The sequence below is a fragment of the Littorina saxatilis genome, linkage group LG11 (genome assembly GCF_037325665.1).
Source record: "Littorina saxatilis isolate snail1 linkage group LG11, US_GU_Lsax_2.0, whole genome shotgun sequence".
Taxonomy (NCBI): domain Eukaryota; kingdom Metazoa; phylum Mollusca; class Gastropoda; order Littorinimorpha; family Littorinidae; genus Littorina; species Littorina saxatilis.
This window is the reverse complement of record NC_090255.1, coordinates 32,655,152-32,670,151: the sequence shown is the minus strand read 5'-3', so window position 1 is coordinate 32,670,151 and position 15,000 is coordinate 32,655,152. Positions and strand designations below refer to the sequence as shown.

At 41.6% G+C, this 15,000-nt stretch overlaps 1 protein-coding gene across 1 annotated transcript in view; it reads right to left on the bottom strand.

Moving 5' to 3' along the window:
- LOC138980269 (uridylate-specific endoribonuclease-like) overlaps window positions 1–10,552 on the bottom strand; it is a 16,887-nt gene extending 6,335 nt beyond the window's left edge. Inside the window, exons 1-2 of the mRNA XM_070353120.1 lie at window positions 10,326–10,552; window positions 730–852 (exon numbers count right to left, since the gene is read on the bottom strand). Of these exons, the coding sequence (XP_070209221.1) occupies window positions 730–852; window positions 10,326–10,407 (205 nt within the window). The 5' untranslated portion in view covers window positions 10,408–10,552. The remainder of the gene's footprint in view (window positions 1–729; window positions 853–10,325) is intronic.
- Window positions 10,553–15,000: the final 4,448 nt, after the last annotated feature.

Genomic DNA, 15,000 nt, shown 5'->3' with positions numbered 1-15,000 from the left:
TATCGCTTAGGATAATGTTCTTTCGTCAAATGGGACTAGCAGACGAACTTTTGCACCCGTGTTCCAACGTTAAAAACTGTATGAAGTTCAGTTTTCTGGGGAAAATAGTGTATAAAACCGCTTTATGTTGTTTAAATTGATGAGATGTGTGCATTTGGTTGCGTGTGATCTGTTTATTAAATGAAATATTGTTGAAAACTAACCGTCGGATTGCAGTCTGTTGTCGAAGAAACTGAGTGAAAAGAAGGGGAACTACTCTTGTCGCTAGACAAAGTATGAGTTACTTGCCTTGCGGGAAATTGCTTGTGATGAACGTCGAACGATTGAGCACGGCAGATCTAGATTCAGAAAACAACCGAACTCATGGATTTTATATGGAGATTCATGTGTTCAGGCCTGTAGTTGTTAATTTAAATGCGGTATGTTTGTATTGTTTGCTCCAGAGATGTATACTTCGTACATTAGAGCGTTCGGAACTTTTCAGTCGCAAAAAGTAGTACCGAAACAGAACAACTTCTCAACCCATTGCACTATCGAGGATTCAGGCTGTTGCTGGGTCGTTATTTGTTTGGTTGCTGGGTCATTATCGAAAAATAACTACCCCTACAAGTTTACAGAGGTAAAGAAGCAGAGGGGGGAATAAACACACACACACATACCCCCCTCCCCCCCCCCCACACACACACATACACACACACATCCCACCCCCACCCCCCACCCGACACACACCTGATGACCCAGTGCAGAGAGACGAGTAGTCCGTGCAACAGTCGTGGTGCCAGGTGCAGGCCGTGTTACACTGACACGACTTGGAGTGGTCAAGACCGGCATTACACCGTCCGCTGCACGTCGCTGAAATCAACATGCACTCCGGCCATCATTCTCTCCAGATATTGAGCATCAACAACGCTTTTGAAGATAATTTTATTGTCTGTACCACAAGTTTTGGTCCTTCAATAACATTAAAGGCATATGTACGCGCTCCCGTGTTTACAAAGTGTAGTTTGCCCATAATCGATGTCAAACGCACCATAAGACCATGTAATGACGATATGTCGCCATGCGCGGACCATATACATGCATTACAGCTTGTTTTAGAGTCTCAAAAACTTTGGATGTAAACAAAGACGCGGAGTTATTTCCCTTGCGTCAATGCTACCTCTGTTGGCAAATCTATAAATAGGACGATCCAGATCAAAATGAAAATTAACATATCTCAACATTGAAGGGGTCCTAGACCACAATATTTTGCAGGGAACTTAATTTAGCATGTCTCCAGCTGTTGGTAAAGCAATTAGCGTGTATAGTCATCGAGTACATATGGCTTTAAGAAACACTGTAAAATGAATACATAGACATGAAAAAATGTCTATGACGCATCCAAGAAGCCTGTCAACGATTTTAACGTTTTTATAAAGATAATTAGCACATCTAATCAGACGATAACATACAAAACACACACGTTATGTTGAGGAGATCTGTAGGGAGATTAAAACTAAAGAAGTTCTTTAAAATGCCCTATAATTCATTGACTCTTTTCTCTCTAAATAGTGACTAACATTATGATGTTTGGGAGGGTTGCAAGAGGTTAAATCTGAAGAAGTTCTTTCAAGCAAAATGATTATTTACCCTCAAAACAAAATAGTGATCGAAATAATCTTTGCTTTCAGAAATTCTCGGGGTTACAATTGAAGATTCTAATGAAAGTTCCTTGAGTTGTTTAAAAAAAAGAGTTGGGTATTAATTTATCTTCAGTCAACGTCGATTTATTTGGATTAAGCTGAAGTGTTCGAACGTGCACTGTTAGACTTAGAACTACCTGGCTTTGAAAAGACTTGGAGTCTTACAACCATCTGACTAGAATCGTATTATACCACACACGCTTCCTTTTAAGATTTGGAATATTGTCTGAATTGATTTCATAGGCTAACACAGGTGTCAGTTACAAAATTAATTCAATATACAAATATTTGTTTTCTATGCCAGGAAAAAAACACTCACTGAACTATGGATGTGTTCATTTTTTTATTTGATTAAATCATTATATTGGTTTAAACAAAAGTTGTGCTCAAAACATGAAACAATTGAAAATATACAACAAAGACACGCACCCAAGCAGATGCTTATTTTACGAATCAAAAAACAAGAAAGGTAGGTTGTTGGAACGTTTGTTATTGATAAAACAATACGTTACATTCACAAATATATCGACCCAACGGTCTGTAAAGGGCACAGACAAACAAGAAACAAGAACTTAGCTTGATCGAATGTATCATCTTTCCTTTTTTTATTTGAAATTTTTATTTTTCAATTTTTTTTCTCTCTGTAAATCCTCCTGTTTTGATTAAGTTCCCCATACCCCCCTCCTACATTTTGTTCTTCTGGTTAATAATTGTGTTGTCCACCATCATGAAAACTTGTGTAACTTAGCATTGTTATGGTCACGTCAAATAAGCATCTGCTTGAGTTCGTGTCCTAGCTGCATTTTTGTCAATTGTTTCATGTCATGTATTTTGAATAAAATTGTGTTTAAACCAATGTATCAGCCGCTTGTCGAAAAAGTCCCAAGCGAATGAATGAAGCTTATTTTACCTGATCAAAACAATACTAAATTACACAAATGTTCATAATGGTAAACATAACAATGATAAACCAGTTGAACTAAATGTGGGAATGGGGATGGGGAGCTAAATAAAAACAGAAGAATCTACAGATGAGAAAGAAAAAAATATATACAGTGGTCGCCGCTTAATAAAACCACTTCTGGACCGACGAAAAATGGCTTTAATAAGCGGCGGATTTATTAACCGGCGGTCCAGGAATACGTCATTTTTGGAAAGAAAAAAAAATCTCTTTTGTTTACGTCACTCAGTCACTTTCTTTCGTCATTTACACTTGTTTGAATCTAAACAAAACTTCACGAAGGATGTTGAACTTTTGTTTTAATTATGTACATGTACGTGTACTTTGATCACTTCGGTACATCAATAATTTCACTGTCACCGTCACGAACCATTACTCGTCAGAGAAGAACGATTTTATGAGTGTTTGTTTGTTGGTCGTCTTCCACATCAGAACAAGATAATGTGAGTTTTAGTCACAAACTACGTGATTTCTCTGAGAAAACTGGCTTTAATAAGCGGCGGGTTGGTTTTATTAACCGGCTTTTTCTAATACATAAGATATAGTGATAAATCCGGACCGTCTGAAATCGGCTTTTATAAGCGGCTGGCTCTATTAACCGCGGTTTTATTAAGCGGCGTCCACTGTATGTGTTTCATGTAAAAGATGTTCGTGTCCAGTGTTAAAGCTCGTACGGGTCTAAAGCAATGCACAACATGGTTTTTGCGGGAAGGAAGGTATCTTGAAGTGCCTTCAAGTGGGATGAAGAAAATAAATGTTATTATAATTTGGTGAAATATTGACAAAGTTAGTTTAAACGTAGAGCTTGTAATAGATTCAAATAAAACTTTAATGCAATTTTTTTTTGAGAACACCCATTGTAAAACTACAACTTAATTCAGCAAGCGGGAAAAAAATAATCCCGCCATGCACAGACAGGCAGCAGATATTCTTTTGTTTTTATGTATGGATCCCAGCGGAAGAATCCTCTTATCCCATAAAGTTGCGGGGAGCATGATGGTGTAGGGAGGAAGGGCGCGCGGTACGTTACGGTACCTTTAAATGGAAGGATGCCCTTGTCCTTTAAAAAAAAAAAAAAATCATTCATCTATGTTGATTTGCAAGATAGTATGAATAGGAAGAGATTTCTATCGTCTCGTTCCCCTGCGACCTTCTTCTTCTTCTTCTTCTGCGTTCGTGGGCTGAAACTGAATCACCTGAAAACATTCCTAGCCTCCTTCACTCTCTAAACATCTGTACTTCAACTGTTAAAACATGGATGTCAGAAAATAAACTCAAACTGAATGACGATAAGACCGAGGCGATGTGTTTCTCAAAATCCACAAAAACTCACTCTCTTCCAAAAGCAGTAACACTCGGTGCTGTTAGCATTGATTTTGCAGACAAAGTCCGCGATCTTGGAGTCATTATTGACCGCGATCTGACTATGAAACAGCATGTCACCAAAACCTGCCAGGCCGCATACATTGAGTTGAAAAGGATTAGTTTAGTCCGCTCTTGTCTGACTGAAGAGGCCACCAGAACACTAATTTCTTCGTGTGTGCTATCTAGAATAGACTTTTGTAATTCAGTACTAATCGGTAGCCCCCAGACTATCATCCAACCACTGCAAAGGGTTCAACATTCAGCTGCAAGATTAATTTGTAAATCCTCCAAGAAGCAACCTTGTACTCCCCTTTTGAAATATCTGCACTGGCTTCCGGTCAATCAAAGAATGAAGTACAAAAGCTCGTGTCGCTGTTTTAAAATCATCACTGGTTCTGCACCTTCATATCTGTCTGAACTCGTAAACCTGTACGTCCCTTCCAGATCACTGCGCTCTGCCGCTGACACTCGAATGTTCCGAATTCCAACCAAAAAAAAAACAAGTCGCGTAAGGCGAAAATACAATATTTAGTCAAGTAGCTGCCATTTTTCAGCAAGACCGTATACTCGTAGCATCGTCAGTCCACCGCTCATGGCAAAGGCAGTGAAATTGACAAGAAGAGCGGGGTAGTAGTTGCGCTAAGAAGGATAGCACGCTTTTCTGTACCTCTCTTCGTTTTAACTTTCTGAGCGTGTTTTTAATCCAAACATATCATATCTATATGTTTTTGGAATCAGGAACCGACAAGAAATAAGATGAAAGTGTTTTTAAATTGATTTGGACAATTTAATTTTGATAATAATTTTTATATATTTAATTTTCAGAGCTTGTTTTTAATCCGAATATAACATATTTATATGTTTTTGGAATCAGCAAATGATGGAGAATAAGATAAACGTAAATTTGGATCGTTTTATAAATTTTTATTTTTTTTTACAATTTTCAGATTTTTAATGACCAAAGTCATTAATTAATTTTTAAGCCACCAAGCTGAAATGCAATACCGAAGTCCGGGCTTCGTCGAAGATTACTTGACCAAAATTTCAACCAATTTGGTTGAAAAATGAGGGCGTGACAGTGCCGCCTCAACTTTCACGAAAAGCCGGATATGACGTCATCAAAGACATTTATCAAAAAAATGAAAAAAACGTTCGGGGATTTCATACCCAGGAACTCTCATGTCAAATTTCATAAAGATCGGTCCAGTAGTTTAGTCTGAATCGCTCTACACACACACACACACACACACACACAGACACACAGACACACACACGCACATACACCACGACCCTCGTTTCGATTCCCCCTCGATGTTAAAATATTTAGTCAAAACTTGACTAAATATAAAACAAGTCGCGTAAGGCGAAAATACTTTAGTCAAGTAGCTGTGGAACTCACAGAATGAAAGTGAACGCAATGTAATTTTTCATCGTCAGTCCACCGCTCATGGCAAAGGCAGTGAAATTGACAAGAAGAGCGGGGTAGTAGTTGCGCTAAGAAGGATAGCACGCTTTTCTGTACCTCTCTTTGTTTTAACTTTCTGAGCGTGTTTTTAATCCAAACATATCATATCTATACTGTTCAAAAAAAGAAACGCATAGTTGCTACTTGCCAAATTTGTTTTATTTTTCTAAAAAATTAACAGAAAATCCAATATTTAGATTATTTGTTTGAAATTTGGTATGGACACAGTTGAATGCACACACAGTTCATTTGCATCTTCAAATCAATCAGTCAATCAATACGATTGGGTGCCGAGGCTGTCAAGTCAGTAGGGGGTGTGACTGTCTTGAGCAGCAACAACTGCCCGGCACCTTCTGGGCATGGACTGGATCAGATGCCGGATATCTTGCTGTGGGATGGTGTCCCACTCCTCCTGAAGTGCCTGCAATAGATCGCGGTGATTTGCCGGCGCTTCTTCTCGCCTGCGCACACGTCTGTCCAATTCATCCCAGAGGTGTTCTATCGGGTTCATGTCTGGCGACATGGATGGCCAGGGAAGCACCTGGACATGGTGGTCGGTGAGGAACTGGGTGGTGAGTCGTGCTGTGTGCGGGCGAGCGTTGTCCTGCTGGAATATGGCATCCTGGTCAGCCAGAAGAGGAAGGGCGTGTGGGCGCAGAATTTCCTCCACGTATCGCTGGGCAGTTATGCGCCCTTGGACGTGCACCAGGGTGCTCCTTCCAGCGGTATTGATCGCCCCCCACACCATGACGCCTCCACCACCATGAACGGGTGCCTAATCCACACAGTTGGGCGCGTAACGTTCGTTTACTCTCCGGTAGACCCTCCTCCGACCATCATGTCGCTGGAGCAGGAAGTAGGACTCGTCGCTGAACCACACGTGTCTCCAGTGATTCCGGACGGTCCAGCGAAGGTGCTGGTTGCCCCACTGCACTCGGTTCTGGCGATGGCGGCGGGTGAGGACAGCTCCTCTGTGAGGTCTGCGAGCTCTCAAACCAGCTTCATGCAGGCGGTTCCGCACGGTCTGGTCCGATAATCGGTGTGGCCCGGGGAGAGCCTGGACAGAAGATGAGGCCGACAGGAAACGATTCCGGAGGTGGCGGAGCCGTATGAAGCGGTCGTGAGCAGCAGTTGTCGCCCTTGGTCTTCCCGCTCGTGGCAAGTCAGCAACGGAGCCAGTGGCTTGAAACCTGACCCACAGTCTACTGATGGTGCTCTGGGACACGTGGAAGTGCCTGGCGATTGCACTTTGACTTTGGCCTGCTTGTAAACGACCCAATGCAATTTGGCGGTCTTCTCTGCTCAATCGGGCCATCTTTCGTCGCTGAATTGTCGTCTGATTTCTTTGTGGCGAACAATCCGCTTTTATGGGTTTTGGAAGACATGGTGAGAGCTCAATATTCCCCGAGTTTCACGAGATTACACTGAAGCATGACGAATGGTCATGCCAAATGAGCAATTTTGACATTGTAGCCACTGATAACGCATGCGTCACGTGCAGAGCTCACTTGTGGCAATGGACGAAAGGTCGACGACCAGATAAACATTTTCTGCAGTTTGGTGGATATCCTTGTAGCCATATAATTAAATTAACCAAATATTACAAGCTATGCGTTTCTTTTTTTGAACAGTATATATGTTTTTGGAATCAGGAACCGACAAGGAATAAGATGAAAGTGTTTTTAAATTGATTTCGACAATTTAATTTTGATAATAATTTTTATATATTTAATTTTCAGAGCTTGTTTTTAATCCGAATATAACATATTTATATGTTTTTGGAATCAGCAAATGATGGAGAATAAGATAAACGTAAATTTGGATCGTTTTATAAATTTTTATTTTTTTTTACAATTTTCCGATTTTTAATGACCAAAGTCATTAATTAATTTTTAAGCCACCAAGCTGAAATGCAATACCGAACCCCGGGCTTCGTCGAAGATTACTTGACCAAAATTTGAACCAATTTGGTTGAAAAATGAGGGCGTGACAGTGCCGCCTCAACTTTCACGAAAAGCCGGATATGACGTCATCAAAGACATTTATCAAAAAAATGAAAAAAACGTTCGGGGATTTCATACCCAGGAACTCTCATGTCAAATTTCATAAAGATCGGTCCAGTAGTTTAGTCTGAATCGCTCTACACACACACACACACACACACGCACACACGCACACACGCACATACACCACGACCCTCGTTTCGATTCCCCCTCGATGTTAAAATATTTAGTCAAAACTTGACTAAATATAAAAAGCCAGGTCGAGGCCGATTCAGTACCAGGGTACGATCGTGCTGTGTCTACGTCACAATCTCGTCCTTTTCTTGTGTATATCTTTTAATGGGGTCGGAAACGTGAGACACAAAGTCGTACTTAGTTAAAACGTCCGCACCCAACGTCCTTGCTTCGACTGATAATACTGTTTCATATTATCATGTTTGTAAACATTTACTGAAGGAGATTTTGGGTGGCCGGTTTTGCCACAAGAATTGCGCCTTCTCAAAACGATTCATTCTATAACAATGCTAATCGTATGCGAATTGTCAATATTTGCGGAGACATTTGTACCTAACCGGTGGCGCAACAAAAAATTGTGCCCCTTAAAAACACACCCCGGATGCATAATTATTGTGAACCGGTGCGACTGTCTTGGGTGACCTGGGGCATCCTTATCTGTATTTGCTTTTGATAAGGCAAAAAAAAAAAAAAGGTGTGGTTACGGTAACATAGCCAAAACAAATAGGGTAGGAAGGTAGGCAATCACTTTTTTTTTTAAACTTTTTTTTCTAATGTGTATAAATTTAACCTACTTGACAGGGAAATAAGTGTGCGACTCGGGCGCTTTCGCTTTCATTGCGTTTTCTGCACTCGTTTTCTTGGGGTTTTGTTTTTTTGGACAAATGTAATAAAAAGTTATAGGGCCGGCCCCTAAAAATAGGGTAGGTCGGGTTACCGTAACCACAGCTATTTTTTTTTAGGCCTAAAGAATTGGTATACAGTGTTCGAGCTAACCATAAATGTCCGGTATTCTACCTGGACATACTTGGAGATAAATCTGGAACCGATCAGTCCCGCTGGTTTTATTTAATTGTGCAGTGTGTGTGCGTGTGTGTGTGTGTGTGTGTGTGTGTGTGTGTGTGTGTGTGTGTGTGTGCGTGTACACGTGTGTGTCGTTGTCTGTGCGTAGCTAAGTGTGTGTGTGTGTGTGTGTGTGTGTGTTTGTGTGGCGTGTGTGTGGTGTGTATGCGTATGGAAAGCCGTTTGGCTCATAACCTATACGCGCGTAACAAATAATTCATACGCGCGTAATAAATAATTCATACGCGCGTAAGAAATGATTCATACGCGCGTACTAGATAATCAATACACGCGTAATGATTGATTCATACACGTGTAAAAAATAATTCATACACGTGTAAGAAATGATTAAATACACGTGTAATAAATATTTCATGCGCGTGTAAGAAATGATTAAATACACGTGTAATAAATATTTCATGCACGTGTAAGAAATGATTAAGTACACGTGCAGGAAATAGTTTATACGCGTGTAAGAAATGATTAAATACACGTGTAGGAAAAGATTTAAATACACGTGTATTTTAATCATTAGATACACCTGTAATAAATTAAAACTTGAATCGGATTATATACGACTTGCAAAGCAACAACTCTCGTCTATTCTACTTCCGGTTCGCGCGCGATTGATCTCTCAAAATGGCGACGCCGCTAGAGGGGATTTTTTTGGATCAGACCCGCCGAAAGGTGAACCATTGCATCAATTTGTTGCAAACCTTCTAAAGTGACATTGACGTTTGCCGCTTCCGCCATCTTGAGCTGGAAGCGTGCAAAGCGAGGCGATGAAGACGCATAGAGTGTTTTTCATGTGGATTCCCAGTCCGAGTTTTTGAGTCGCTTAACCACGTGACTCCTGCATTTTTAACGCTTGTATGAAATATTTATTACACGCGTATTTATTCATTTCTTACACGTGTATGAAAAATGTATTACACGTGTATTTAATCATGTCTTACACGTGTAAGAAATGATTAAATACACGTGTAAAACATTGTTCATACACGTGTAAGAAATGATTAAATACGCGCGTAATAAATAATTCATACGCGCGTAATAAATAATTCATACGCGCGTAAGAAATGATTCATACGCGCGTACTAAATAATTAATACGCGCGTAATGATTGATTCATACACGTGTAATAAATAATTCATACACGTGTAAGAAATGATTAAATACACGTGTAATAAATAATTACACGTGTATTTAAACATTTCTTACACGCGCATGAAATGTTAATTACACGTGTATTTAATCATTTCTTACACGAGTATGAAATATTTATTACACGTGTATTTAATCATTATGCTATTCCATAGCATAAGAAAAAAGATAAAATACACGTGCAATAAGAAATAAATACACGTATATTAATCATTTATTACGCGTGTATTTATGTTTTATTACACGTGTAATGGTTATGAGCCAAACGGCTTTCCATATATGCGTGCGTGTGCGCGCGTGTGTGTCTTTGTCTGTGCGTAGCTGTGTGTGTGTGTGTGTGTGTGTGTGTGTGTGTGTGTGTGTGTGTGTGTGTGTGTGTGTGTGTGTGTGTGTGTGTGTGCGCGCGCGCGTACGTACGTATGTGTCTGTGTCTGTTTCTGTGTCTGTTTCTGTGTCTGTCTTTGTATGTGTGCCTGCGAGCGTGCGTGCTTGTGTGCGTGCGTGCGTGTTGATTTGAACGGTTTTCCTGGGCAAGTAACCGTTACAACAATGAATGAAGATAATAATAAATTGTCGGACACTATACGTATAAAACATCTGAATCTCACCATCAAGTAGAAATGCCTGGCAGACGACAACGCACCCTGAGAAGAGCAGAACCGCAGCAACACACATACGCACGGCGTCCATGATCCTGGTAGGTATGGCAGGCCAAATCTGACTGAATTCTCGATGCCAAAATCAATCGGATCACTATTTAGGGTCGGATCAATAATTGTCCCTGAAGCGATTGTCTTGACGCACCGATAGTCCTTGTCCTTCAGTGTCAGTGTCGGGATTAGCTATTTATAGAACTTGTGAAGGTCACGCTGCTGTTGAGTTTTGGCTGGAAGTGAATTATCTAAGAGTATGTGGGAATCTATTGGCACGGTGATACTTTGTGTATTTGAACATGTTGGAAAATATGAGAGAACGGTGTTGAATTTTAACCAGCAAAATGTTTTTGGTATTCTTCTTCTTCTTCTTCTTCTTCTTCTTCTGTCTTGTGCTTCTTCTTCTTCTTCTTCTTCTGCTTCTTCTTCTTCTTCGTTCATGGGCTGAAACTCCCACGTGCACTCGTGTTTTGCACGAGCGGGTTTTTACGAGAATGACCGTTTTATCCCGCCATATCGGCAGCCATACGCCGATTTCGGGGGATTTGGTATTTAAGTATTTTTTTATTTTGAATATGAATTCTTTTACGTGTTTCCTTTTGCCTACGAAACATCTTAGACATAGTTGCTTACTTCATAAATTTCAAAGCAGGAATGTCGTTAAACCTTTAAACTTTTCCTTTCCTTAAAATAAATAACTGAGTTGCCAACATCTACAGATGAGCAAAGAATTGTTGATTGATTTCGTAGATTACTTTTACGTGATGCGCTTTTGGAAACGAGGACGAACACACCCAAACCATAACAGCTAGAAACTGCACGAACACCGGAGAACTTCGTCTTATCTTTCCACTAGTGATACACGACGTTTTAAAGGCTTTGAACACACCATCTCGACAGTGGTTAGACATTGACGACCGATGAAAACACAGTTGGGCCCACATAAACACGCTAATAAAAAGTAAAACCCACTTTGCATCTGCGTCATGAGTGAGCGAATAAAAAATGACGTTATAAAGTAGTTTTCTTCGCGTGACGAACATCAAGCAATGAATTCATCGTAGATCCGCCGCGGCCTCTGCCTGAGATAACAACACCCTTGTTTGTTTCTTTGTTTCTTATTTATTTATTTCTTTGTCTCTGTTTGTTTCTGCGTTTCTTTGTTTTGTTTCTTTGTTTTGTTTTGTTTTGAATTCATTGTTGTTGTTATTTTGTCATGTTTAGAATTATGTGAAATGAATTCAACAAAAATAGTCCCCTAGGCAAAAAACAATAAACAACACACACAAAACACGCAGACCGAGTGTAGATTCTGTGTAATTGTTCAAAAGCAAGGGGGCTATTATCGCATGTAAAATGCGTGTGTGTGTGTGTGTGTGTGTGTGTGTGTGTGTGTGTGTGTGCGTGTGTGTGTGTGTGTGTGTATGTGTGTGTGCGTGTGTGTGTGTGTGCGCGTGTGTGTGTGTATGTGTATGTGTGTGTGTGTGTGTGTGCGTGCGTGCGTGTGTGTGTGTGTGTATGCGTGTGTGTGTATGTGTGCGTGCGTGCGTGTGTGTGAGTGGGTGTGTGTGCGTGTGCGTGTGTGTGCGTGTGTGTGTGTGTGCGTGTGTGTGTGTGTGTGTGTGTGTGTATTCGTGAATAGTGTGTGTGTTTATGTTCGTGCGTGCGTGCGTGCGTGCGTGCGTGCGTGCGTGTGTGTGTGTGTGTGTGTGTCTGTCTGTGTGCGTGCGTGTGTGCGTGTGTGTGTGTGTTTCAGAGGCCTACTTAAACTCATACTTAGGCAGCTGGCCGAGTCTTTGTTTCTGTCGTTGAATTCTAAATAAAATAGATCGATACATACATTATTTGTATGTTTGGCCGCAAGAACATTTGACACAGATCTCGAAAGTAATTGTTCACCTTGAAGGCTATCGCGGCCTCGGGAACAATGACTGTCTCGATCGGTTTAAACTGTCATATTTTGGTCAAAAACACAAATAACGTATTATGTTCAAGAACAGTGTCCCGGGTGAAATTCAAGATCAGTTAACTCCGTTCGTCAACTGCCCGCAATTTGGGTGTGTCCCTCGAACATATTTACGTACAGTTTACGGAATAAATCGAATTTCAAAGTCACAATTACCGCTTTTCAACACGATTTTGCCTCAGTTTCAGCCCGCTTCCACGGTTCTCTGTATTTGTAAAAGAGCTTTCTTGAGTTTGGGGCATTTCTCTTGAATTTGACCATGTCCCAGATTCGAGGAGGGCGTTGCAGCAATTTGTAATGGACACGTAAGATTAAAATGATTGTTTTTATACGGAAAAAATGGTATCATGAACAACCAGTCCAGTAGAATTGAGATCTTACATGGTGGTGTCAGTGACAGTACACAAGTGTATGTGTGTGTGTGTGTGTGTGTGTGTGTGTGTGTGTGTGTGTGTGTGTGTGTGTGTGTGTGTCTGTGTGTGTGTGTGTGTGTGCGTGCGTGAGTGTGTGTCTGTGTGTGTGTGTGTGTCACTGTGTGTGTGTGGGTGCGCGTGCGTGCGTATCTGAATGTGTTTGTGTGTGTGTGTGTGTGTGTGTGTGTGTATGTGTGTGCGTGCGTGAGTGTGTGGATGTGTGTGTGTGTGTGTGTATGTGTGTGTGTGTGTGTGTTAGTGTGGGTGCGCGTGCGTGCGTATGTGAATGTGTGTGTGTGTTTGTGTGTACGCGTGGATATGTGCGTGTATGTGCGTGTGTGTGTGTGTCTCTGTGTGTGTGTGTGTGTTTTTTCATTTTCATTTTCATTTTCATTACTTTATTGTCCCATCGCTGGGAAATTCGGGTCGCTTCCTCCCAGTGGAAAGCTAGCAGCAACGGAGTCGCGCTACCCAGGTGTCTGCGTGTTTAGGTGTATTCAGCCACCTGCACTTATGGCAGAATGACCAAGGTCTTTTACGTGCCATTGTGATGACACGGGGGTGGGACATGGCTTCCGTCTCTGGGTCTGCACATAAAGTTGACCCGTGTCCGTCCCGGCCCGAATTCGAACCTGCGACCTTTCGATCACAAGTCCAGTGCTCTACCAACTGAGCTACCGGGCCCCCGGTGTGTGTGTGTGTGTGTGTATGTGTGTGTGTGTGTTAGTGTGGGTGCGCGTGCGTGTGTATGTGAATGTGTGTGTTTGTGTGTACGCGTGGATGTGTGCGTGAATGTGTGTGTGTGTGTGTGTGTGTGTGCTTGCGTGCTTGCGTGAATGTGTGTACGCACAAACGCACAAGGTCATACACCTTCTCGTCCCCCCCACACACAAACATTACTTTTCAAATTGGGTAAATTTCACATTTAACAGCAGCTGATCACAGCTGTTGACCACATCTAATGCACGGTCCAGGTATCCATGTAAGCCATGTTTAATACCTGTGGTCAGCTGATAACAACATCGGAACATCTGATTGGAGAGAATTGGACTTCATGTCCTGCAGGCTTTTGATTATACGCCCCTCAAGACATTTCACTTACTTAACTTTAAAATCCAATTGTTGGGAAAGTCCAGATGCTCCCTCCCCGTGGAAAGCTCGCAGCAACAAGAGTCGCGCTATCCAGGTGTGTGCGTATTTAGGTGTAATAAGCTACCTGCACTTATGGCGGAATGGCCGAGGTCTTTTACGTGCCACTGTGCTGACACGGGGGTGGGATATAGCTACCGTCTTTGCATCAGATCCCTCAGTGGCTCAACTAACAACAGGCAACAAAAGTTTGATGTTTCCATCACACGTTGTCTTTTGGTGTCTTTTTCGTGACACAGTGGTGACACGGGGATGGGACATGGATACCGTCTCTGAACCTGCACACAAAGTTGACGCGTGTCCGTCCCGGCCTGAATTCGAACCCGAACCCCTGACCGCAAGTCCAGTGCTCTACCAGCTGAGCTATCCGGCGCCCCTTGCGAATTTATCCTTGGTAAAATGCTTATAAGGCCAACAACAAAAAAATAGTCTGTTTACGGTATCCCGACCGACCCTATTTTTTCGCGCGACCCTAGACTTTTTGTTTGGTATTTGGGAGAAAAGAAAAAGAAAAAAAGAAAAAAGAAAAAAAAAGAAAATAATCAAAAGTCTTTGTTTTTTGGCAAAATAACTTAAAATTAAGTAGATGTGCAACGCCAAGGCACTGCATACCCCAGCGAAAGACTCACTCACTCTCTCACACACACTTCACTGTACACACAAAACACACCCCCATACGCACATATAGACAGACGGACATACACACCTTTACAAACAAACACACATACACACACACATACACTAACGCACACGCACAAACACAAACCAACCCTCTCTCTCTCTCTCTCTCTCTCTCTCTTTCTCTCTCTCTTTATCTCTTATACATGAGTTGTTCTTTGCTACTGGTCACAAGTGGGGGTCAGCTCACACGGACGCATTTTTCAATACAGTCTAGGGGAGAAACTGGTCACAAAGCACCCAGTACATGCCAGAGAGATAGGAGAATCGGCACAATCAAAGAAAATACCAAAATCATTCAATAGATATGGAAATATTAAGATTTACTGTGAAAATGCCAGCAAAAATGGCGTCCAAAAACGGGAACGCACACTTGGTGCGTCTTTGAAGACTTACCTCCCGTTCTGTGTTGTTGATAATAGTC